The sequence below is a fragment of the Epargyreus clarus genome, unplaced genomic scaffold, assembly GCF_041222505.1.
Source record: "Epargyreus clarus isolate Ecla_fem2 unplaced genomic scaffold, WU_Ecla_fem_2.2 ptg000004l, whole genome shotgun sequence".
NCBI classification, from domain to species: Eukaryota; Metazoa; Arthropoda; class Insecta; order Lepidoptera; family Hesperiidae; genus Epargyreus; species Epargyreus clarus.
This window is the reverse complement of record NW_027332212.1, coordinates 10,854,965-10,880,990: the sequence shown is the minus strand read 5'-3', so window position 1 is coordinate 10,880,990 and position 26,026 is coordinate 10,854,965. Positions and strand designations below refer to the sequence as shown.

Sequence of the window (26,026 nt, the reverse complement as noted above, 5' to 3'; positions counted from 1 at the left end):
ATTATTTTAACAACAACAATTATTTTTTGACATAACATTTGTTGTGTAGCCACTCATTGAGTACTAAGATAATTAAAAATTAAAAATTATTTTATGTATTAATTTTGTTTGCAAATCCACCACTGAATGTGGATATTATTCTTGATTTCCAATGGGCTTAGTCATATGATAACCCAATTACTTATGAATAAAAGGTCATATATAAAAGTGCTACAATGCAGGGTTCAGCTGAGGGGTTGAGTCTTTCGGCATTGCATCGCAAAGTAGGTTGCTACAGTATCTGCTACCTTAACTACTACTACTATGGGGACTATGCCATTAATATGATCAAAAAAACACTTTTCTAACTGTAATGTTGCTTTATCCAATGTTATTATTGATATGCTCACCAAAAATTGAGTTAGTTGTTATACCTGATCCATGTTTATAACTGGTTTTTACAGTGTAACTTTAGATTTTGTAACCCATCTATAGGGTACTGCTATTTGTGGGTAAGCAATCAATTCCAGACATACTCAAAGGATTGTAGGCCTTTCACCAATGTAGTCTTTAATTTGCTTTTTCAATTTATATAAGCATATGGAGGGGGGCCAGAAATTACCTTACTTTGGACTGACAAGAAGGCTTAAAAATTAATAAAATCCTGCATTATGAATTATGAGCGTAGTGTAATCAGACAGGATCTTGAAAAAATAATTACAAATGAAGCTTATATCTCCATCTCCAAATATAGGCATGGTGAAGTAATGAAACAAGAAATGCTCATAGAAAAATCTTTATTTTCATTGGGTAATAAACACAACTTACAATTTAGGTATTCAAAACTGCTATGGTTACATGAATAATATGTACTTGATTTAAAAGTTGATAAAATTTTGAATTATTTTTTGCCAATTATTTATGGCATCTTTAATAAAAGTAAATATCACAGTTATTATTAAATTATTTGTGACAAAGAAATTGTAAAAAATCTAATATATCTATCTACTCTAGTATACGAACGACTTGAGAGGTATAAAAACGATTTAAAATACAAGTCAACTCGGTTGTCTTATAGTAATCTAAGTCTATCAATCTTATAATTATATACTTAAGAGTAAGCTTACAATTATTATATTATACTTATCTGCTGATTGCACAAGATTATTAGTAACATGCATGGTATATTATGATTATAATTCCAAGTATGAGGAAGATTTTTTTTATATATGGTCATATTACCAGCTATATAGAATGTATAAACATAAGAGGAAAATACAAAAATATTCAAAATGAATTTATTCTGTACAGTAACTAACTATCAAAGCACCATTTTCACACCACGGAGTTTTCATTTTCTACTCATTGGCAAATCAACTTCAGACAGCTTTATTTATATTTTTCATTATATAATTCACACCTAAGGCCATTTTCTTAACAGCTAATTACGAGTATCTAAGCTATATGATTATCTGAGTATAGGAAAGAGATAATGTAGATTAATATGTAAGTATAAAAACGTTTTAGGTAAAACATTTCTGTATTATTTGAAATTATGCATATATGATGTACTTCTTTTAAAGTTTACATAGATATCTACTACAATAGCATAATAATATTAAATAAATATTTTACAGTCCTACTTTATTTAAACATGGACATGCCTCATTTTAAAACAATTTTATGTCTATTAAGGCATCCTGTGGGCTCGACTGGTTATATTTATTACATCAATTATTACGTCACCTATAATTTAGATTACACACATATTGGATTACACAGAATCTACAAATATTCAGGGTTATATTTATTTTCCTACAAAAATAATTTATTTTCATATTAAATACTGACATCGATCGACAATACAAACTGTACAGAAGCTAAATGAGTGGTGTTATGTACCTTACATATCATAAAAAACCAAGCACTCGATCATATTGAGATCAAAATGTACATATAACATTACAAAAAAATGCCTCATCTCTAAAATTATGCTAAAAGTTTACGTAATTAATTTTACTTGTAGACTTTCAATTAATACTAAACAGGCAGTGTATTGTTTGCGCAAGAGTGTCGTTAACACTTTGTTGGCGATGTGCTGTTGAATTAGAAATATGGATGATAAAATGTTGTCTCTAAAATTTTAACAGATTTAAAAATATTGTAAAAAGGACATGTTGAATTTGTCCTCTATTTTTATGTATGTTTAATATCCGATATCTGGCATTCATCGACCTTTTTTATATTGTAACTGAAATCATAATACTTTAAACTGAAAGTATTCTTTTCAATTTCTCTATCAATCGCAGGTCGATAAAATACCATTATTACTAAATATAATTTCTTAGGTTGTTGGACTGAAATTGGAATTTTAATCCAAAAATAGTACATTGTCTGAAGTTGAGTTTTATAATTTCGGAACATATGAAGCAATAACTAGTAATAGAGCGGTAAAGCTAATTAGGAGGTTGTTTTTGCTGTATGTGGCAGTGGAGCTCGGCGAGCGGAGCGTGGAGCCGGGCGCGGGCAGTGCGCGGAAGGGCGCGCGGCGGCCGGCGCGCTCCTCGGGGCACGCCATCCAGAACGGAGCCGACGGGAGCTGCTTGTCCTGTTCTACGCGCATCTGCAAGTCGTTGAACTTCCAGAAGCCTTTCCCTTTGAAGAAGTAGGTTTTTCCTGTATGAAAATAAATAAAACGTATAAAATAAATAAATATTTCAAAGAGGAGATGATGCTCATGATGAAAGCATCTTGGGTACTTTTCCCAAGGACAGCCATGGTGATAATTTTTTATGGTAGTGTTTCTGTTTTTATATTTTTGTTTTTAATTTTGTAGGTGCTGTAATGTACATGTAATTTGTAAGCTGTAATGTACATTCTGTAAATATTTTTTACTAGTATAAAGTTTAATTTATTATTAAAAAAAAAGTTGGACATTTTAAAGTTACACTAACATAACTTTCATTTAATGAACGATACTTAGTTTCCCTCGCGAAAGGCAATATCAATCAATATATCAATCCACTAATAAATTGAATTCGCAAGCTGTAATGTACTAAAGTATTAATCGTTTAAATGGATATGCTATTACCGTCTTTCCATTGGAACACACTATCGATGTTATAGCCAACGCCCTTCCACATTGCCATATCTCGTGGATAATCTGGCTCAACGCGACCAACGTCTTCGTCAAATCTGAAATTTCATGAAATAGATAAGCGATTGTGAAACAAAAAAAATCTTTCAATTTTGTTACCAATTTTACTTAGTTTATATGGTAACATTTATTTGGTTTTTGATATTTTATCTGAAACTTACTTCCAATACATCGTGCCACTGTAGAAATATGTTTTGCCATTGTGTCCCCATACCATAGCAGCATCCAACTTTTCCAAACTCTCAGGTAATCCCAGCCTTGACAAGGCTTTCGGATATCCAGGCAATAGGGATTGAGTGTCAAACAAATATAAATATTTGCCTAAAACAAGAAAGAAATGTAAGAATGAATATACTACACTTACTTATCTACTTACTAATTTATTTATATACTTACTATAAGAATAATAGTTATTTTATAATAATATATGAGAAAAGGAAAAACTAGTTTCCTAAAAGTACAACAAAAGCGCATGAAGTTTCATTCATATAAGACTGAAATTATGTTACTTTCAGATGTGATAATAATAAATGACTAGATCATTGGTGTTGTTTAATAAAAATAATTATAACGTTCTCGTATTATAGTACTTACCTACGAAGAATGCAATATTACGATCTGGTCTTTCATATACTGCGTCAACGTGGGTTAGATTCTTTGGAAGTCCTGACCACATTCTCGATATTTCTATAGGGTATTGGGCGTACCGACCGTCAGGTCCTATCCTCCAGTGATACTGAAAACGAAATTAATATTAAGTCAATAGTTAAAAACCAAATGGGTGGACAGAAGGTGGTCATCATGTTGACCTATCATAAAGAGGGATAAGGTTTGAATCACAATCACGCAGCCAAACATTTTTATAGTTAGAAGTAGTAAACTAGCATGCCGAGCGCCTGATGGAAAGTGGTCACTGCCACTCATGGACATGTGTGACTAACCCCAAATAAAACTGGTTATGTCTGAAGGCAAATAGCACAGATGCGTTGCCACCTTGTGGTCCGAATATGGTCACCTTACCTAAATAAGTTACTATACAGGTTCTACCACATTTTGTAATCTAAATGTAAGTCGGTAAAATATTATTTATCATTTTATGTAAAAGTAAGAAATGCATTGTTTTTACTTACCCTATTTTTGAAAATAAATAGTTCGCCGCGTATAAGTGCTACGGCATCGTAGCTTGTATCGCAAGTATCTGGTATATCTGAAGGAGGTGTAGGTTTTACTGTAGTAGTTTTTACGGGATAATAGGGTTTTTTCTTTGGGTAGTCTTGTCCTGGGTCCGTAGGGTAGTTCTGTCTCGGACGGCTGGGATACTCGGGGCGAACGTTTGGGTATCGCATTCTGGGAGTAGTAGGGTGAGTGGTGGTTTCCGTGGTACGTGGATAGTAATTATGGTTCGTTCTTCGTGGGTGCTCTTCGCTCGCGTTGTAATGGCGACGTTCCGGATAATAAGCGGGTCGTTCCGGATAGCTCGGTCTTTCTGGATAGGTTGGTCTTTCCGGATAACTTGGCCAATCCGGGTAACTCGGTCTTTCCGGATAACTTGGTCTTTCTGGATAGCTTGGTCTTTCTGGATAGCTTGGTTTTTCTGGATAACTCGGCCTTTCTGGGCGATAAGTAGGGTATTTGGTTGGAGAGCGCGGATAGGGGGTGTAAGAACGATGATTTGGATGTCTTCCAGAGTGATGTTGATGTATGTATGGTCTCCTTGTTGTAGTAGTCGTGGTCGTTGTAGTAGTGGTAGTAGGGGGTGGTGTTTCTATTGGTCGATAATATGGTATTTTTCCCCAAGTCTTTGGCACTTTCGCACCTGAAAAGTGAAGTACTATTTAGAAAGGGAATAAGTAGATAAAATAGATATACATAGATTCGGGAACAGAAAATAAAATAATCAGTAATCACTAAGTGTTGTATCTTTATCGTCGTTAAGGTTCTAAGAAGTTATTCGAAGTTACTTTGAAGATATCGCTACTAGAATCTAGGCCTAGAATTTTAGATATCCTGTACTTAAGCTTAATATACTCACTATACATCTGTTGGATGCCATTACGATCATCTTCAGGCAAAACAAAGTTTGGTTGTATTCCCTGATACCAGGGAAACATTAACGCTCCTTTCACTGAACTGTGACTTAAGCCTAATGAGTGTCCGAATTCGTGAGCAGCTACAGCGAACAAGGAGGTACCTGTAAAAGTAACGTAATTTTATTAGAAACCTAGGAATAAATAATGGTAAATTTTTGCTAGACAATTTTGTAGTTCGACTCCAAGCGCTCTATAACACGATTTTTTAATTTTGTGATATCAATTTTAATAGTTGTTCCGTTTTGATGAATATGTGTATATAGGTACACTTATATGAAGGGTTCATTCGATGTTGTCAGTACAACATTTATCTCGAATGAAGCAGTTGAATGTGTAAATGTTTACACGTGGCTAACCGGAACCATTACTAAGTGTCGATGTGTCCGATGTTCGTGTAAATTATCACGTATGCGGTGTAACTACACAGGCTGATAGGCCTTAGAGCACGCCAGTCGCAGCGCGCGTGTCCGCATGGCTGCGGTCGGGCCTATCGGGTTGCTGCTATCGTATTTACATTACATGTACTGTAGGTATGTAGGTACACGCGGAATGGATTACATGGATACTAATGAAAATGATATATGCAGACACGTCCACCTAACTCATATCGCGATGCAATTTTGTTGGTTAATTAAGCAATAATGTAGCCTGCGATATTGTGTTTCGGACAGTGTTATATATGCACCCAATTAAACGGAAATTATAGGTTTTAATTCCAGAATTTAAATTATAGTCGCCGCCGCTCTGCCATTTGCACGTCAAAATGTCACATAACATGACATGTTCATTTCCGAATGATGAAGTTTCGGAAAGTAACCGCGATTAAATGATATTTCCCAGCTAAATAATGTAAAATGATCCATGTGAATCGCTGATATTACGTCTATTGTCGCAACATAAGGGCAGGTGGTAAGGGAGACAGACTATTCCGAGGCGTTCCAGTTTAGTCCTCAGGGGTAGCGGCGCATCTGTGGCCGACCTCAGGTAGGAATATCTAATCCTATCTGGGGTTGATTACAGATGTCCATGGGCGGCAGTAGCCACTTGCCATCAGGTGGACTGCATGCTCGTCTGCTACTCCTATATTATAAAAAAAAACATTCACGATAAAGCAACCAAAGGAGTTAGTGGTTTCGCCTACTTACTATACAAGTAGGTATTTAAATTAATCTCAATATTCAAATAAATTATGTAGATTTAAATTAATACTTATCATCAGTACCTATTTAGAATATAAATGTACAGCAATAGAAAGAAATGAAAGTCTTTAAGGCACGCAACCATTAGGGAATGGTATAACCGAACGGACGAAACGTATAATAGGGAGTAGGCACAGAAATTCTTGGCATTAAGTTGTGGGGTAGGTGGTCGTTTGAAGCGTTATAGATAGACACGATCGGGCTTTGTGCCCTCGGTTACTGAGATAACGCCGGGAATGCTACGTCATCTATTCAAAGGTCTGCGCACTTCATCATGCGCCCTGATTAGAGCCACCAGAAAAATTATGTGTTAATATTCGGTTAACGGACGTTGCGAAATGTATTTTGTGGTATTATCCGAGGTCATAAGAAAAACTCGCTTAAAAAGATGTATTGTTTTGTTTTTATATTAATGTAAGTTGCGATAAAACCGTGCAACAAAATTGATGATTAACAAGTTATAAATTTAACACTTGCATTTTATTGAACAAATAATGTATAAAATCTATTGAGGACTCTCAATTATAGTATATAGCCGAAATATCGTAAGTAACAGCAAGTTATAGAATAAGCAAATAGTTATGTAATAATCTAGAGTATAAGTGCTGTCGTCCATAGATGCGTGTTTCTAAACGTTGTCTCAGTCGAACAAAGAATTCTTTCATGTTTAAACAGCTTCCAATTATTCGATCTCTTTAAACCAACCTTCCTCATCGTCGTTCCTGGGCTGCAACAGCCACAGCTCATCGTCGTCGAAGTGTGCATCCCCACCAGTTCCCGTGCCCGGGAAGAATGCGTGTGCGAGGATTGACCCACGCCCATCGAAAGGATATGCGTCGTCATGGTAGCGTCTGTAAACAAAATAGTAATAATGAGTAATGCTTTGTATTTTTGAATTCCATTTTTAAGTTCAGCTCCATGGCAGACATCTAAATTTATCATTTATATTTATGCCTATTTCAGGATCGAATCCGAAGTCCTCTGCGACTTAGATCTCTATGGTTGCATCACTTAACCTGTCAATGTAGCTGGTGGAAATAAATTTCCTACAGATAAATCATATTTGTTATAAGCGTAGATCCCCTAAGCCGCGTGTATCATTATAGGTTTTTCGGGGAATTTAGTTATTTTTGGAATTTCCAAGATTCTTATAAATTATTAAAATTACCAAAAATTGCTTTCCAGCAGTTTGATTTCATTAATATTATAACTTGGTTTCCTTAAAATAAACGTTTCGATGCTTAGAATTCGTAGAAATCTGTAAATCTGTAAACATCTAGGAAGTGTGTGCGTATCCGGTCACATCCTCCGAGATCTAATGATAAAACTAGGCGGTCTAGAATAATGTATTCATTCCGCAACAAACAACTGTGACTGAAATGAAGTCTGCAGAGCAATCAAACTTCCGTCCCCGGGGTCCGCTCGGACACTACACACCTAATCATTTTTCGCCGAGAGAACATAGCGAAAAGACCTTTTCTATGCATATTTTACGCAGTATTAGCTGACTGTTGCGTTATTGAGTTTCTATGCGAAAGTTGTGCAATTAGTTTGTGTGGACTTTTAGCTCGTAACGAGTAGGTAACAATAGTCGTTATGATCGCTATCGGGTGCGCGGAATTATACATTCATTGCCTGGAGAAACTTTTTACATATTGATTAAGTTCTCCTATTTAGAATGAGCTGCAAAATTCATATGTGAGTATTTTAAAGAGGAGACTATCAATTTAGGTTCATAAAACGGATTAATATGTAGAATTAGGCGTTATAATTTTTGCCAGGATTTCATGGAAGTAATCAAATGAAATCAAATAATTTTTTTTTATTCAAAATAGGTTTACAGAGCACTTTTTGAATGTCAATACAACTACCACCACTTCACAAGGTGTTTCGTTATGGAGAAGAAGCGGCGAAAGAAACTCCATAACACACACTTTTTAAAAAAAATGTTTATTACAATGTTAAAATTAACCTAATGGTACATGTGGAGCTGGAACTACTTCAGACCACACCGTTTTGTCAGTCAAAGAATCAGAATAATAAGTAGAAAATGTATACATTTTTATCTCGTCAAACATGCAAAAGTACAACTTTTGTCCGCAATGTTTTATACGTTTTCAGTTTTTACCGAGTCAAAAACATTGTAATTATCGTTGTTTAAAACAGGAAACAATTTACGAGAGTTCCAACAAGTTATTTTTAATCTCGGCGGTTACATGTTGACATAAAAAGCTTTTGGTACAAAACTGGTATAATAGAGAGATGAGTGTGGTAAGTATTTAAAATGACGGTCCACTATAAACGATGTGTATCATTGTGTATTATGTGGGATGACCTTTTTTGGGGAATTGTGGAATGAGGAAGTGACGCGTTGACATACGCCATCAAATATAATGGCTTCGGAATGGAAAGTTTCCGAGTACAGGAATGATTTATTGCATCGATGCTATCAGCTCTCTTCATCGAGACAAATCGACAATATAGATGCAAATAACCTAGAGGAAAGAATGAAGGTGCTTGACATACGAATAAACGAAAGCTTATCAAATTTAATCTCATAGATTTTCATATAATCAGATAATGATAATAATATGATAATTATCTTGATAATCTTCATAACGATCATGTGTCACTTAAATTTCGTTCAGCTGTTGGAGCGATAGGTGGCGTTATTCTGTAGCCGGACAACATTTTCTCCGGCTCAATACATATGTAGTGAACCCCTCCCTGTTGAATCATTGCACTTCCAGCCCGCGAGTGGAGTAGCTAAGTTGCTCTGACGTATCCTTTATTACCCGGGCAATATTACACTTTATGAGTGTAATAAATCCCTCAGCGCATATACTGCGGTGCAATGCTTTCTGCAATCACTCAACACCACATAGTTTATTCGGCTAATGAAGATTTAGGTGGCTTCTTTATTTCACGGAGTAAATGCGAGTAACGTTGTGTAAAATTGTCTCGTGTTAAGACCTTTTTCCTGTCACACGGGTTTATGTCCGCATGCGTGTCGACTTGTCGAGCCATCGCGCGTAAATTAGCTAACTGTCTCTCCACGATACGCATGCGGATGGCACATGTGACAGGAAAAAATCTATGAAATTATAGAATGCTAGTGGTACGCATGCGGACCAAGGATCTGACAGACGCAGACGTAAACTAGCGTGGTAGGAAAAAGGCACTGAGCGTTTTCGGTATTTGCTAGAATTTTTATTTTATTATAACTTCTCGAATATTTTTTTGAGAAATTATGCTCCGCTATTATAATTATTATAATTTTCTATCTCCCGAAGTTAAACTGTTTAAGTTTAAACCTAAAATTACATTCAAGAGTAAAATATATACATACTAGTAAGTATATAGCTTTATTTATCCGTAGATGTATTGAATTGCGGTTAGAATCACATAAAGCGGTCTTTTATAGAGTGTAATATAAGTTAACGGCTCAACGCACATAAAATCTATAAAGGTAGGTTTTCATCGTTGTATATCTATAAGCGATAGGCGTTTACTACATATGGGTACGCAATATTAAGTTCGAAACGAGTGTATGATATCAAAATGTATTGGTAAACGAAATGAACTGTAAAACAAACATTGTGGGAGTGTTAAATGAATTTTGTGGTTAATGTATTACCCGTTTATTGTCCACCGCGTTATCGATATTTTTATAAGTATTGACGGTGAATTAAAATGACCACATTACATATGTGGTGGAACCTGTTGTACGTAGAACAATGGTAACTTGTCGTAAAACGATAATGTTGAAGTATACTTCAACATTATCCTAGTAAAGTTCAGCGTAAAGTTAGTTAACATAAAATTAAGTATTCGTATTTCCAATTATGTTTTTTTTATTATATAGATGTTGCAAAATATGTTGGTAATATAGAAAACATCTAAACTATGTAATAATTGAGTATTATCATACAAAATAGTTCGCTTAAACTTATGTGAAATAAACAATCCTTATTCGTCAAAATCACCCTCGTGTTTCATTCCAGAACTCATCTTTAATCCTTATGTTTTAAAAAGACTAAGAAAATCTTTATACATTTTATATACCCGATAATTTAAAACCCGTGTTTCAAGAAAAAGAAAATGTTATTCGTTCACGGTGAACTTTGCGTTGCAAGTTTGCAGCGACATGGCGGACGCAATATGTTCGGTGGAGGTTTTTGTCGCTCTCGCTCATATTGTCGGCGATCTAATAAGGGAAACTTCGCCCTTCGCTCATTCGATATGCTACACTTGTCGGCAACTGCGCGTTTGTAGTTTTTTGATAGGGACAGATGGGTTTCTGATAGGTACATGTCGATAATATTTATTTTACAATATTGTCACATGTCATGTCACTATTTAGACCGGAACATTGATTAAAAGTTAGTAACTGCAAAATGATTGGTGCAAAGAAAACGTAATGCAAGCGTATCTAGGTATGTTTTCATTTAACTAGTGTTCATTTCGATGTGCTAGTCTTTGCTGTTAGTGTTGTTAAAGGATAGTATCCCTGACGATGTACCTAATTAGTTTGTATATAACATGTCTAGTCCCAATTCGATTAGCCGTTATAAATATTTAAACTTCTATATCTGATCGTGTGGAAACTATGACATTTTTTATTTCTTCATAAAAGTCTTATGTCTCATAAGAAAACCAAGTGAGAAATTCAATACATTTTGCTTTTAAAATATTGAGCAAACGCTTCAGCACAAGTTAACGTTAGTGGAGTCCAAGTTTTATATGTGAAACTGAAATCCGTAATAATACGTGTTTCGTATTTTCACATAAGCGTGTTACATCGAGCACGGAGCAATGGCCATTTACAGAGCTATTAGATTAATAGCAAAGTGAGTTTAGTGAAGTCACGTCGGTTCAATGAAAGTGAGCCGTGTACCAAACGCCTGCGCTGAATGGAAACGATTGGTTGTCGAGGAGCCCTATTCAGCTATTGTTGCTCAATCTTGAGAAAAACAGATAGATGACACATATAAAGACGTAGAGCGATATAGCTATTGTTGGCTATGAGTTTATCGTTATAAGAATGAAGCTTTTTATGAAATATATTTCATTTCTTATTTTATTGCTTTAGCGGTGCTATTATAGCGTCTATATCTTTTAAAGTAATTGATTTATTATGTCATTTTCTCATGTCATATATATTCAGAACCTTATATTTTTTTATTTTTCGACATATTACCACTATTTATGTAACTAAAATCCTATCTACATTTTTAGTCTGTTTCATTAAATAGCTTTCTATGAGTTACTATGAATGAAATAGCTTCCAAAAATAATAACAAGTTGAGAGATATCATAGAACTCTAGCGAAATAAGAGGAACGTTTAGGTAAATTTTTACTTAGACGTCGGAACGTATTTCGTTCGGCTCCTATTGTGATGCCTTGCACGAGACTCGCAAATCCCCATAAAATGGATAGGACGTGTCTCCAAATCCTTAGTTGATTATTATTTATTATCAGTACAATGAATCAAGAGACGAACTTAGAATTTCGGTGTGACGATAATATCTTCAGTACGTTCAAGAATTTGATTTTTATAGTAAACCTACGTAATAAATTGACAAGGATGCCGTGGCTGTTTAATTTCTTTTTCAAGTAATTCTGTTAAAATACAGTTGAAAATATATGACATTGAAGAAGATAATTAGTAATTGTATGTCTGTAAAAGTTAGATCTTTATTTCAGTATAATGTACATCCGATCGTTCCGCTGATAGTTTATATGTATGTGAATATGTAAATATGACATATCGATACCTTAATTCGCAAATCAGCTAGCTCCACTGTTTGTCAAAATGTTTTTTTTATTTATTTTGATAGTTAATGGCGTTGAACGATATCAAAATAAATAAAAAAAAAATTTCGACAAAAAGTGGAGTTGGCTGATTTGCGAATTAAGGTATTGATATGTAAATATTATTATCACCAACATTAACAGCATTAACCCACTATGAGAACAAATTATTGTGTCGAGAATTATTCACTTACTTTGCGAAAGAAACGACGATATCAGCTTCGTCCGAGTTGATTTCCGTGAAGGTGAGTCTGGAAGCTTGAGCCCAAACGTCGAGAGCGCGGGCCAGGACGCTGCGTGTTCCGCCCGAGTCTAGTTGCGAAGGCCGGCGGAGTTGAGACAGGCTGTGGGCAAAAAAAATTGTATTAAAATTTAGAATCTGAAGATAATCTGGAAGACGTCGTGGAAAATATGGTAAAACGGGCGCAAATTTGTGTCAACGATGGTGAAATACACCTAACAGATATCATATTTTCTAATTGGCAAAAAAAAGTTACAGGTCCTAGTAAAGTTTTATTACTCAAAATTTACTTTTTTTATTCAGTACAAAAGTTATTCAAAAACAAAATAGGGTGATTAAAAAGTGAAAGAGTCAATATAACTGGATTCTGCTTGTTGTAGTGTAACATAATGTTGGCATTAGTATTAATGTGATATTATTAAAGTTCTCCTCCTTACATAATACATGATGATATTAATGTGTTCTTAGTCCGAGGTAGGTAGATATTTGTTTGTTTAACTATTAACCTGGCTTACGACAAGTCCGCTTTTAGCCGTCTGAATAATTAATCGAGTGGACACTACTAGATGAAGTGCGCTACGTACGTAGAGGTCTGTAGCAAAGTATAATGCGAGTGTTTCAGTGCTACGTTGGTGAGTGCCCTGCGGTGGGGCAGCTTTCCAGTAATGGAATAATCGCATTGTGGACAATTTGACTGACTCGACCCTATTTAACGCTCACTGCATTTTGCATGCTTTATTGCTTTGGATTTATGCGTTCTCATGTACACGATGCGACCTCATTAGTTCCGCGTGCAGTTTTAATAGAGAAATAGCTAGAGTGTTTCACGCTAATCCACAATTAATGACCAATTTAAAGGGAACATCACGTTTTGTGGCTCGTATACATGCGTTACGTATTTGCAAGTTCGGTTTCAGGCGATCAGTAAACACCGCTTGCCAGTACCGCGGTCGCATTTTGCCATAATTCGCGCAACACATTTTGTTGTTTAAAATATCGCTTCCGCGGGTAATTAAAACTAACCAACACGGACTCTGACGCCCGTCGCCGCTGTTTATAATTATTTCAATAACATTATTAGGGGACACAGGGGAAATATAAAGAGCAATATTGCTGTTCACTTCAAAAGCTACAATTTCATTTTACCGTCGGTCCGTAACTGCGGCGGTGGCACGATATGTAGGTACTTTGCCAAATGATATGTGCGAAATATTTAATCGAGTCTTTTAATGAAGCGAGCCCCAGGACCGGCCGGCTGATGGAAACCGCTCGAAATTTATTATTGCCATATTAACATTGCTTTCCGTGTGCACGCACTATATCAGCCTACTAGTTAATTGCAAAGCTTTCGTGGAATTCTCGAACACATTTCAGTGTTGATATTATTATGACAGTTGGAAATAATGGGGTTATAGTTCAAAAGTGAAAATTTTTTGGTACCACAACTGTTTTGTAAAAAGATATGAATATAGAAGTATATAAGTGTATAATCAGTGTATAAGCATCAAGCTTAATGAAACAGAAACAGTCCTTATTTGCTTTATATTTATATGATAAAGTCTACAATTATTAACAAAGATGTTATTTACTTAATAATATATATTAACCTATGTATATTTCGTACATTATTGAATAATTTAAAAACAGTATATCATATTTAGAGAGAGAGACTAATAGAATATCCGAAGGTCTTATTGTAAAAAGGTTATAAATAAACTGCCATAAAACCAACGATTTCGGTTGAAACAATTCGTTACCGCAACTAATTGAGAAATGTTTCAATTAAGGAAATTTCCGAGTGGAGTGAAACTTTTCAAACAAAAAGGCAACGTGGTAGAGTTGTGCACAATAATTTTCATTTAGAAAACACGTGAGAGCATGAATTGGCTAAGTTTCCAGTGGCTTTGAAGGACTTCAGGGCACGTTGCGTTGGGCAATAGGTCGAAGTTGTGAGTAAACAGAAACCTTGTACAAAGTCCGGGGGCCACGTGAGCAGGGCGGCGGTCCACGTGACCACGTGACAATACACTTTGAAAACTGCGTTTGAACAGCTTCAAGAAATAAAGAGCTCCTGTTTTTGTTTTTTTAATTGCGAAAGTTTGTAAAGTAGGTGGTTTATTTTGTTCTAAAAGTAACATTGTAACTTTTATTTTCATGGCTTCGCTAAAGGATAACATTTGAGAAATTAATTCATAATTTAATAATTAATTTCTCAGAAACTTCGCAATTTAGAAAGAAAATTTGTTTGTGTTTGACGGATAAGTTATGGTCGTTAAAACAGAAATACATCATATCCTATAATATATCTTGTATATAGTCTGATAGGGTGGCCACGTGAGGCAGGCGGACCACGTGACCGCCTAGCGGACTCTGACAATGCCAGCATGAATTTGACAACTCCGTTATAGATATCATCGTATATTCCGTTGAATGTTTTTGACAATGTGCTTGGTAACAGTATCTATACAAATACATTAAGACGAGTATATGTCTGTCTTTTAAAATAACGATAATTTTAAGCTTATTCGGATGATATTACATTTGATTTAATTTGATAAAGTAAATGAATTTACTGTAACTCATCTGTAACATCACTATCAACAAAACTATCAAATGTAATAAACGTGTAAATTATTTTTTTTTTTTTTTTTTTTTTATAATATCAGAGTAGCAGACGAGCTTGTAGTCCACGTGATGGTAAGTGGCTACTGCCGCCCATGGACATTTGTAATCAATCCCAGATAGGATTTGATATTCCTACCTGAGGTCGGCCACAGATGCGCCGCTACCCCTGAGGACTAAGATGGAACGCCTCGGAAAAGTCTGTCTCCCTTACCACACCCTTCAAACCGGAACACAGCAGCGCCTAACACTGCTGTTATTAGGTAGAAATAGGTGTGGCGGTGGTGCCGCCGGAGTCGAACCACAAAGGGTTCTACCACCTTCAACAAATTATGTATAACAACACAATTAAAAACAAATTATGTATAACATATATACTATGTTAACTTGTATGTACAAACATATTAGTACCTACATACATATGATGAAGACAGATCTATTTATCTATTATTAACAAAAAATAAAACTAGAATACGTGTGCTATCCTTACATACGTTACATTTGTAATTTATACGTATTACTGTTTATAGTGAAATTATAACGGGCCATAACGCGACAACTAATTTACTGCATAAACTCTCACAGTTACATTTATTGGCAATAAAACGTCGCGATGCGTATTCGATACTGGCATTAAAATGTTTCTGTATAATTCGGAGGACGGTGCGTTTATAGCGTGAAATAATAAAACATGCGATATGATGACGGCATGGCGACAACGTCTTCACGGCGAAACGGACATAATCTCGTTACGATGTCATAACAAAGAGATTTGTAAGCACAAACTTTATGGTCTGTGTCCAACGAGCTTAAATTTAATTTTCTGAAATAATCTGTCAGTGAGCCATTAAAATTATTCGCCCGTGTACGACGTCGCGTCAAGTTACATTTTATTGGCAAATCTAAGAATTTGCGTACAAATGAATCATGTTATTTGTGTGTGGAGTTGTGTGATTATAAAATGGGCCAATGCTAATTTTTCTTTGCTTTTTTACTTTTTTTCGTCTACGTATAACACAAACAGTCAGTGTATTACGGAATACACTGAGTATTTATGTTTGACATTTGCAAATAAAAAATAAGAGGTTAATTTTAGTTAAGCTTCAATCTTTCCTACCATTTGGCTCTCTGACTAATTAGAGGGCAAAAATAGCAAGCTACCTACTTACCTCACTTCAAAATCTGTTATAGTACTTATAATGCAAGTTTCGTTAAATAATAAAGCTCTTCCGACTACTGACTTCCACAGCGCGTTACAATTGTTATTGTGCGCTAAAAACACTCGGCTACTTGAAAATGAAAAGAGCTGCCAAATTACATTTTATTCGTTGGATCGAGTCGGAAAATTAGCATAAAAATAATAAAACGTCAGAGCGATGTGGTCCCCCGTGGCGCGGAGGGCGCGGCCGCCTGTCAAAACGATTGTCAACCCCGACAACATATGGACGGTATCTCACTTGTTAATAATCATAGAAAATCTACTTTCATTTTCTGAGGAAACTGATTTGATGGTACGTAAACATGATAAACCTTATGTTCCTTTCGTGACATGGAATTATATTTTTTCGTCAAGAGAATCGGATTTTCTTTTTTCTTACTCTAGTTTGACAGCTTTAGCACTATGGGAAACTATGGGAGTTGGATTAGTTTCCTTGGTTTGTACGGCTTAAGAGCTGCGGTACCATATTCATGATTTTCATCTAATAAAGCATTATTGCTTGTTAACGAGACACATCAAATTCAAGCACAAAAAGTAATACCAATGAAAATTTATCTTTTAATAAACGTCACGTTTTCCATCAGAAGTTATTAGTCTCCATCCTGTTCGGGGCGTGAATCCGTTCTTTATGTGGCTATCGTTTACTCCACTGCAATAATGCAGTAGCATAAAGCGTCCGTCTTCATCCGCCGGCGGCCGCGCGCGCTCGATAAGCGGCAATAGGCATTGATGTTCACTGGGGACTTGAATAGCTCTCTATCTCCTAGACTATTTGACGCTGAATAGGTTTAAAGGAATTCTCTCGACGCCAATGCGCTCACAATGGGACATGTTCTTTCTTAAAATTATATTAAAGAAAATATTTAAAATGCGTGAACTTTATACTTGACGGCGTTTGATATTATCTAAGATTTGAGTATTAGCAATTTTTATCATTCTGCTATGATACATGTCGCGTTATTATCTAAATAAAGTATATAGATTAATAAGTTAATTTCTTAAATCTTAAAGATATTAAGAAACTAGACATCGCAACTCCTTTCAGATAGATCTACCACGTTTCAGGCCCGACAATTACAAAGGGGACAATCTGTGGCAAAAAATGTATGTTATAATAATTATGAACAAAGTATTAGTGATCTTTATCGGCGCTTTAGTAACTCCTTTGAATGTCGGCTGTCAGGAAGAAGCGATCGTACCATTGTAAGGAGCCATTTACGTTCTTCGGGGATTTGAGGGGATTTCTAGACAAACACTTCTCATCCTTCTCGTATGTCTCTGTAGGAATGAAATCTAATCACATTCCCAGAATATTCATGTCCATATTGCTTATTGATAGTCTAGTGGTCTAAGTTTCAGCCTCTCAATTTGTCAGGTTTGTGGAAGTTATGCGCACATAATTACACGCATGTTATTATTGCTTTCATTAAATGTGAACGGAAATATCGTAAAGACTGACACACACACACACACTGAATCTACACACCTAAGTGATTAAACAGATCTTCAAAGGTGTGTGATGTTTACCAATCTGCACTAGGTCCCTCTTACTTCGAGAGGGACCCGAGCAATCGATTGACAATGAATAAAAATACCTGTATTTAGAAAAACAAAGGAGGTTTTGCGTAATAAACAGCTTTTAATGAATTAATTTTTGCAATGTTTCCATGGATTTTAGAGTGAAAATGATGACGAAACACTTACCTAAATTTCTGACTTACCTAGATTCTCTGACTGACAGAATAATATTATGGAATATGTATAACACATATTCCATAATATTTCATTGTTTATGTGTTTATTATATGTTGGTAACAATATAAAGAACTAGTATATACCTAAGGAAAGCGTTAATGTTTATTACACTAACGATTTTATGTTTGCTTGTTCTACTCACAATATTATGTTAATAGATTCAAAGGTAAGTTATTTATAGAGCCCGATAGGCTTGCATATTAATGAACTTGCGATATAATAACCTAAGCCGTTTTCAAAAGTCGATAATGGGCTATAAACCTACGGACAAGATAAAGTGATAATTTAAAATATAAAAGTTCTTTCGTTTTATAATTGTATGTTATTCTTAGGTCATAGGTTACGTCTAAAAACAGTTAGTAAAATTCTCTGTGTGGGTGATTCAAACAATTTGTGCAATAAAGCACAAGTTTTTTTAAAATTAAAGTGATTAAATGCATAATCCATCATATTAAGCAGATAGGTACGATTTCATAATTTTTTGAGAAAACCATGAAAAATGCTACGCAGCTTCGCAGATGTTTAGTGAATCTTTCCTTTACCGTTAAACCAAGATCATTGAATTACAAGATTTATATACTTATTGTTTTTCCAATAAATCTCGTATTTCATTGTTTTATTTCTATTTAATAATTTACTCATACATTGAAGATAACCCTCTAAATCCTAAAATACAAGGAAAATCGTTTGTAACGAGAAAATATTCTCATATAACAAGAGCACAGCAAATCTGGCCGGTGTCGGTAAGTGCCCGGAGCAGAAATTAAGTCGCGAGTAACGTTGTTATGACGGCGATGGCGTATTACCGCTCACTAAAGAGGGGAACCACTTTCCATATGATTCCATTTGCCCCTTTTAATTGAAGTAAATATTGCCGCTACATTTACGAAATATCTAGGAATTTATAGTTGTATTGTTCAAAGTCATTCTACTTCTATTAAGTAAAATGCTTAGCTTATCTTTCTGCGGTTATGCGCAGTAATATCTCTGGCCTTTTTTGGTTTCAAAAGATGTTTTGAATCTGAAAACCTTAAAGAATTCTTCTTGAAATTTGGTTGAGGGCTAGATTTAGTAAAATAATGTGTATTTGTATTTATGCTCATGCTTTAGACAGCTCTTTAAATCATAAATTCCTATATTTTTAAAACCTTATGAATAGAATTATTGAACTGATTTTCTATTTGCCATCAACTTTTATAAATGAACGACATCAATAAAAGATATATATAAAAGCTTTAGTAACACATAATGTACATAGATGTATTAGTAAATCTGGCTGGTGTAGACCCTGCGGCAAAATTAAGTCGCAGGTAACGTCGTTATGCCGCTGATGGCGTATTACCGCGTAGCGTCCCCACTTTGAACACCGCTGCCGAATTCAAATCATTTTTCGGTGACGCGATTGCATCGACGAACGTTAGCAATGATATTCATAACTGTCTGCAACTCAATTTGACGCTTTTTTGACATGTGAATTGGCAGTGCTATTAAATTAGAATGTTGAGTTTTTGTTGTTTTAATCAAGTTTTTTTTTACAACTGCTATTTATTCTTTAGTTGTCTACCACAAAACAAATGTGTGTCTACCATTGCTGTGTTAGAGGTTTAGGCCATAGTCTATCAGGCTAACCTAGTCAGACTAAGGTAGATTTCAAACATCTTTGAAAACCGTATTTTTACAAGTATCTACTGTCTGAGATCTGGGATTCAAACCTCAGACTTACAGATGGACAAGCTGAATTTCCAACCACTGAACAATCACTGCTAATTATTCTTTACGAAAAATACGAGGCTAATGAACACTAAGAAACCGTATAACGAAAATAACTATAAGAAAAATACCACTAAAATGTTAGATATTCTCGTTCATTAGCATATTGTAATCCTTGAGTCGATAGTTATACAGCTGTTCGCTTATTACGCTTCAACGCTCTCAATATGGATTAGTTTCAAATGATAATAGCCTTATATGAAACATCGCAAGGATTATAGTTAAAGACACGAGTCGTTCGAAGTGTAAAACTTTTATACGAGTTGGCTGAACTCAAAAGAGATATAATTGGAAACTTGAGACGGCTGGTGCAATAGCATGACAGTGCGGTGAAGGCGGTGCTTTTAAACGATAATATTATAGGTGTAATTTTCCTTTTGTTCTCGCTCTAACCATTACACTTCAGAGGTATTGTGATTTTTATCGCAGATTCAAAATGACAACCTTTTGTTTGTTTGTACCGGTGAAAAAAGTCTCACCTGAATATAGGGTGTACTCGTATATAGGGTGAATTTTTCAAATAGGCCTTTAGGGCCAAATCCGGAACTATAAGGATTAACTAAAATGCTGAAAGGAGTTACGTGGCCGATTTTGATAAAAACTAAAACTGCATCATTCGTTTTTTTAAATCTCTTTTTCGCTAACCGGGAATCGAACGAGTTCATTTTGAAAAAAAAAAAATACCCTAAATAAATATTATTCCACTATCGGATAGTTTCGCTTATAAGGATCAAAAAGGGATATATCAAATCACAAACCAAAATAACACCGTAACAAATAACATTTCATTAAAGAGAAATTAAAATCTCAATCAAGTATTTTCAAATAACACTGTTTATAAACATCTCGCGTGGGCACAACAAGTTGATTTCCTACGAACTCATTACAGCATTAGGTTTATAAATTGTAGTTTCTTAGAAATATTCATTAAAGTAGGGCGGAGGCTTCCGTCGCGTCATTCCCGATGGGGCTTGCACGTGAACGAAGTTTACACTTGACTGATTAATTTCCACACGCCGTCTCCATAACCTTACACACGTAACGTGTTGCTGTTAGGTTTATTTCTTTGTGTATTCTTTGTGTACTGTTATTTCTATAACATCGATGTAGCTAACGAGCTAATTCATGTTATCATCAGAAGTTAAGTGGTCATCTAGTAATCAAGGATTAATAAAAGTTAAGTCTTATCCTAAGATTTTCGGATAAAAATGGTAGACGTTATACTTTTTCAAGTCAGTAAAATACTAAATATTACTATAATTTTTGTTTTATATGTCGTTTGCAATAATATTGAGGTCTATTAAAAACTTGAATTAGAAAATAACAAGAAAGCTCGTCAATAATGCGGGTTACAAATCACGCTATATTCTAAACGCCCGATTTATCACAAATACCAACAAACGTGGTAGGAAATTTAAATAACAAACGCTTCTAAAGGTAAGTGTAGGTAAGTGGAAAGGGTAGTAGTGGTCGGTAGTTTATCTATCCAATAACCCCATCAGCTAAGTCAACGGCTCTGTTTGATGTGGCCGGAGTGGATGCACCTCGAGAGCTCTAAGTGTCCCAAGTTATTTTTGCTTCTCCCTAGCCGTACGGCGTTAAAAGCGTTTGTCTTGAATTTTTAAAGTGCCAATTGAAGTTTCAGAGACGGAGTACGCTGGTGTGACTTACCGGCAATAAGGAACTTGAGTACTGAAATATTGACGTGGGAATGTTCGGAAGTTGGGAACTCGCATTTTGTTTTAATTTACGAGAGACAGTTTGTTTGGATTCTCGAACTTGCTGTTTATGGGTTAGAGAAAAATCGTTAATAAAGTATTTTGCTGTGATTTTTGGAATAATGTTGCTTGTTAATAATGAAAGTATTATTATATTAGGACCACTGTTTTATAAGACCTATATAAGGTACTAAAAGTTTGTATCTTCCTATTAGTACAAGACACACGTCATAATAACGATCAATATCTAATCGTACGAGCTTTCCCATTTGTCGATTCCTCATAAGAATTTTTCCACCTACATATTGCGATTGTAATTTCCCATTTACTTCCACGGGAATGACGAATTAGGACGCAATACAACGACGTAAACAAAGGGCGAATATTAAGTATTCAAATCGGCGTCGCGGCGGTCGATTGCGGAAATGACAAACCGATTAGTCGTAGGTCTCTGCGCTCGGGGAGAGATATATCCGCCGGAACCGAGAGAAATTACTTCCCGGTTGCTCCCGATGCTTAGTAACAATATTTAACTATTATAACACAATAAACACTTGGAAAAATCTCCGAAGCCGACAAAATGGGAGTCGTTGAGAGATGATATCCTCCAAAGTTCATATGCGAGACACGTCTTTAATTTCTGTCTTATTGAAGAAGTATGGCTTTGTATTGAAAAGGCATACATGCAGAATTTCTTTGAAATTAATTCTAATATAAAGAAATGTATATTCGAAAGACTTCTAGTAGGTGTATTATAAATTCTATGCAGCCTGCTGAATGTAAGGTTCAAGCCGAAATCAAGTCATCATAAAGATATTCGAAACTTTTAGAAAATTCTACGAGAAAGATGACATTTACAGACAGTATCATGGTGTAAACATTTACTTAAAACAATAAAATAGTAATAGTAACAAAACTTGGGCTCCAGTGAGAGCTCATGTATCTATGATCCAATCCACACGAACGTTACTCCGAAACTTAATCAACAGGACCGCACTCTACAATGTCCAACTCGATTTAAGACCGTACGACCAGCAAAATGTCCGCACCTCTTGCGAAGTAGTTCGCTTCATTACAATCGAAATTCCCACGGTTCATTAGGATTCTCCGGAATTCTCTACGTTCATTAGAAATACTCTGGCGAGGTGGACCCCGGACGTAAATAAGTGATTAACGCAGTTGAGATTGTTTTCAGACGGTCGCCGCTGCCGGCACAGCAACTCCTGAACTCTTGATCCATTTAAAATGAGACGTCGTGTAGCCTACGGCGGTATTTCGATGCAACATCAGAGTTAAAATTAGGTACGGAAATAAATTGGAAAATAAAATTGTAGAGATTTTATTCGCCACTCGATGTTTTCCGAATACGTAAGAGATATTTGCTGAAAATGAGACATTGTGGACTATGGGATATACGAGGGAAAGAAATAATCACAGCAATTGCTTAAGATTTGTAACTCAAAAAGGGAGGAAAATATATTGATCGGGGAAAAACCAGACAGAAAGGGAAAATCACATGACGACTTTTTTATTTACATGCTAGACATTAACGTCGATTTACTATATTTTAATGTTACGTATAAAAATATTCAATGTCTACTAAGTTCAATTTGAATCGGAGATATTAAGTAAAAGTTCACACAGTGTTACCAAAAACCTCATCCAAAGAGAGAAACGGCAGGTACGTTTAAGCTGAATTTTATTACATCGCTTTCAAAAGAGGTAAACACTAGTCATGTATACGAAGATTGAATATTCATTTCAATTTCGGAGAAGAACAGCTTAGATTTAGGTTTATATTATATTATTATTTTGATTTGAGCACCCTATTTCCTTAGAAAATAAATTGCGATTTTCTTCATAATCGCGAAAATATTTTTTCAAATCAGTAATACTTTGAAACGAAAGATAAATATTCCGTAGTAGAAGGAGAAATAAAAATCAGAAAAACAAAACTAATTATCTGTTACGGAGTTGTAGCAGAAAAATACGGAACGTTTGATTTATTGATTTGTTTCCAAGAACTGAAATATTGGTAGCTACATTAACGCGCAATTTACTGTAGCGTTGATCGAAGTAGAGCCGTAGGGAAGTCACTGCTATCTATGTTGGATATTGGCACTTGGACATAAGTTAGCGGTTGGTTTAGGGGCTAAATGGGCCCGCACGTCCGGGCAAACACTGAAGCAACTTAACAAGTTTAGGCAAATTTATAACCGTTGGGATTTGAGCAGATCATCTCTGCCTTGAAACCGTCACGTGGCCGTCACATTGATATTTGTAAATTATTTGGAGAATTGTCAGTTATGTTTTGGGACTTTCGTATTGATCTGTTTAGGTTTTCATAAGTATTGATGTGCGCGTTCTTAGATATTTTTTTAAGAAATTTCAGACATGTAGTCTTCCTCGTGGTGTTTTCTTTTAATGTTAAACATAGATTAGTAAAGATTACTCACTCCTAACAAGAAAATGTATCCAGTTTTGAGAATTGAAATACTTGCGTAAAAAAGTTTTGCCACGTCTCCGTGCTAAAATATCCCTAAAATATTTGAAATAATTATTTATTTATTATGTAAATTCATGTAAATTACGCAGTATTAGTTATTTATTCGTAAATTTTATCTAAAAATGTGTTTATTTGTCAAAAATTCAAAAAAAAGAACTTACGATAACAAACTGTTTGTGGCTTCATTCAATTTCAAGGCGGCGAAGTATCTTTACTAATCTATTATGTTAAAACAAAAGATACTGAAATTATATGCATGTGGCACATAACTTCAAAAAATCAAAAGTTTAAACCTCGGACCCCTAGATTGAGAGGCGGAATTTCAAAGGACTAAGCTGTCAATTTCTTTGTTTATTATTCCATAATAACAACTCCAAAATAGTTTTAAAAGGCGGAGTCCCATTTGGAACAAGGCGTGTTCTAAGGGCGACGTACTCGGGTTATCGCCCCGTATACACGCTTATGCAATTATAATAAAGTTCAAGCTACCGATTTTATTTATGTTACTATCCAGTTATTATCCATTCGTTCACTGAAATGAGCTGCTGTATTCTCTGCTTGATATTTATTACATTACATTCGCAAAAATATATCTTAAACCTTCATTCAATGTTATATTCGCGACAGTTAAAATTTACAAAGTAACGGATGACTACATTTATTTGTAATAACTGCTGAATTATGGTTTCTTTGTGCGATACTATATGCTTGTTATAATTTATATTTATCCATGGGAGTACAAAAGAATCATGTTTTTCAGTAGATACTGAAGAATTCATTTCATTCTTGATGTTTTCCTTTCAAAAGAAAGGAAAACATTTCATTAACGATATATTTAATACATAATTTGAAAACGATTGGCTTATTAAGTAATGTAAAGCCACATAGTGATCTAAAACCAACTGTTTATATTATCATATGAATTCCCAGATTCGAAGCTTTCAAAATAATGTAGGCATTAAATCTTCTAATAATATAATTTAGGCAGGTCCTACAAGCTACCTAAGTACATTTCTTCCTACAAATATCCTACTACCTTCTTTCAACATTTAGCTTAAAGACTACATTATTTACTGAACTATTTGCACCTTTGCATTTCTTATTTGCATGCTTGCATATTTTATTGAAGTCGTTACTGTTATCGTGTTTTACAAATTTCCAGTGTGTTTAAACTGTTGAACAGGGGTGGTAGTAGCATTACATAAAGAATATTTTCTCAAGTCGAGCGCATAAAGCGGTGGCACAAGGGTGCATGCCCTGTAGGGCGGCGCACTGCACCTAGGAGGTTCTTGCCCGGACTAGCATGCTTTGTTACGTTATGTTCACATCGAGGTTCCCTTTAAATACTGCCCTAAATTGAATAAGGTGCACAATTGTTCTATATTGATACCCATAACTCGTGTGAATGATATGAAAAGAAAGTTGCTTACCCGTACATATTTTCCTCAGATGCTTTGCTACCCCTGAGGAGTAAGTATGAGCCTCGGATATGTATGTTTCCTTGCCACAATATTATTACACGTATTTATGATACTACTAAAATATTGTATAATTAACTGTTTTTGTAAAATTTTATTTAAGTTGATATTTGTTTAACAATTTAGTAACAGAACGCGGAGAGAGGAATCTAAGTTAATATTCGTAGACATCTACAATTTTTGACTCAACAATGAGGACGTTCGGTCTATTCTTCGAAAGCGAAAGGTTTCTTCAAAATCAAAGTGTTTATCGACGGCAAACTAGATTTTCCTGGAATTTCACAGATATTTATCTACAATAGGGGTCGATGTCCAAGCTAGTGCAGGTTCGACAACACTGAGGTCAGTGCTTCGAAGGTCGAAGTCCTCACAATCTTCACTTATGTAACAAGTTACGTTCATGATACTGTTGTTCTTTTGTGCTTAGGTGCTTGAGAATATATGCATGCACTGAACTGTTAGCTTTCCATTCCTTTG

General features: G+C 35.1%; 1 protein-coding gene across 1 annotated transcript in view; it reads right to left on the bottom strand.

The window, feature by feature from the left end:
- Positions 1-759: 759 nt before the first annotated feature.
- The window catches only part of LOC140757516 (matrix metalloproteinase-2), a 207,349-nt gene continuing 182,082 nt past the window's right edge, over positions 760-26,026 (bottom strand). Inside the window, exons 5-12 of the mRNA XM_073093265.1 lie at positions 12,435-12,584; positions 7,131-7,276; positions 5,169-5,327; positions 4,267-4,952; positions 3,731-3,872; positions 3,298-3,457; positions 3,071-3,174; positions 760-2,655 (exon numbers count right to left, since the gene is read on the bottom strand). Of these exons, the coding sequence (XP_072949366.1) occupies positions 2,387-2,655; positions 3,071-3,174; positions 3,298-3,457; positions 3,731-3,872; positions 4,267-4,952; positions 5,169-5,327; positions 7,131-7,276; positions 12,435-12,584 (1,816 nt within the window). The 3' untranslated portion in view covers positions 760-2,386. The remainder of the gene's footprint in view (positions 2,656-3,070; positions 3,175-3,297; positions 3,458-3,730; positions 3,873-4,266; positions 4,953-5,168; positions 5,328-7,130; positions 7,277-12,434; positions 12,585-26,026) is intronic.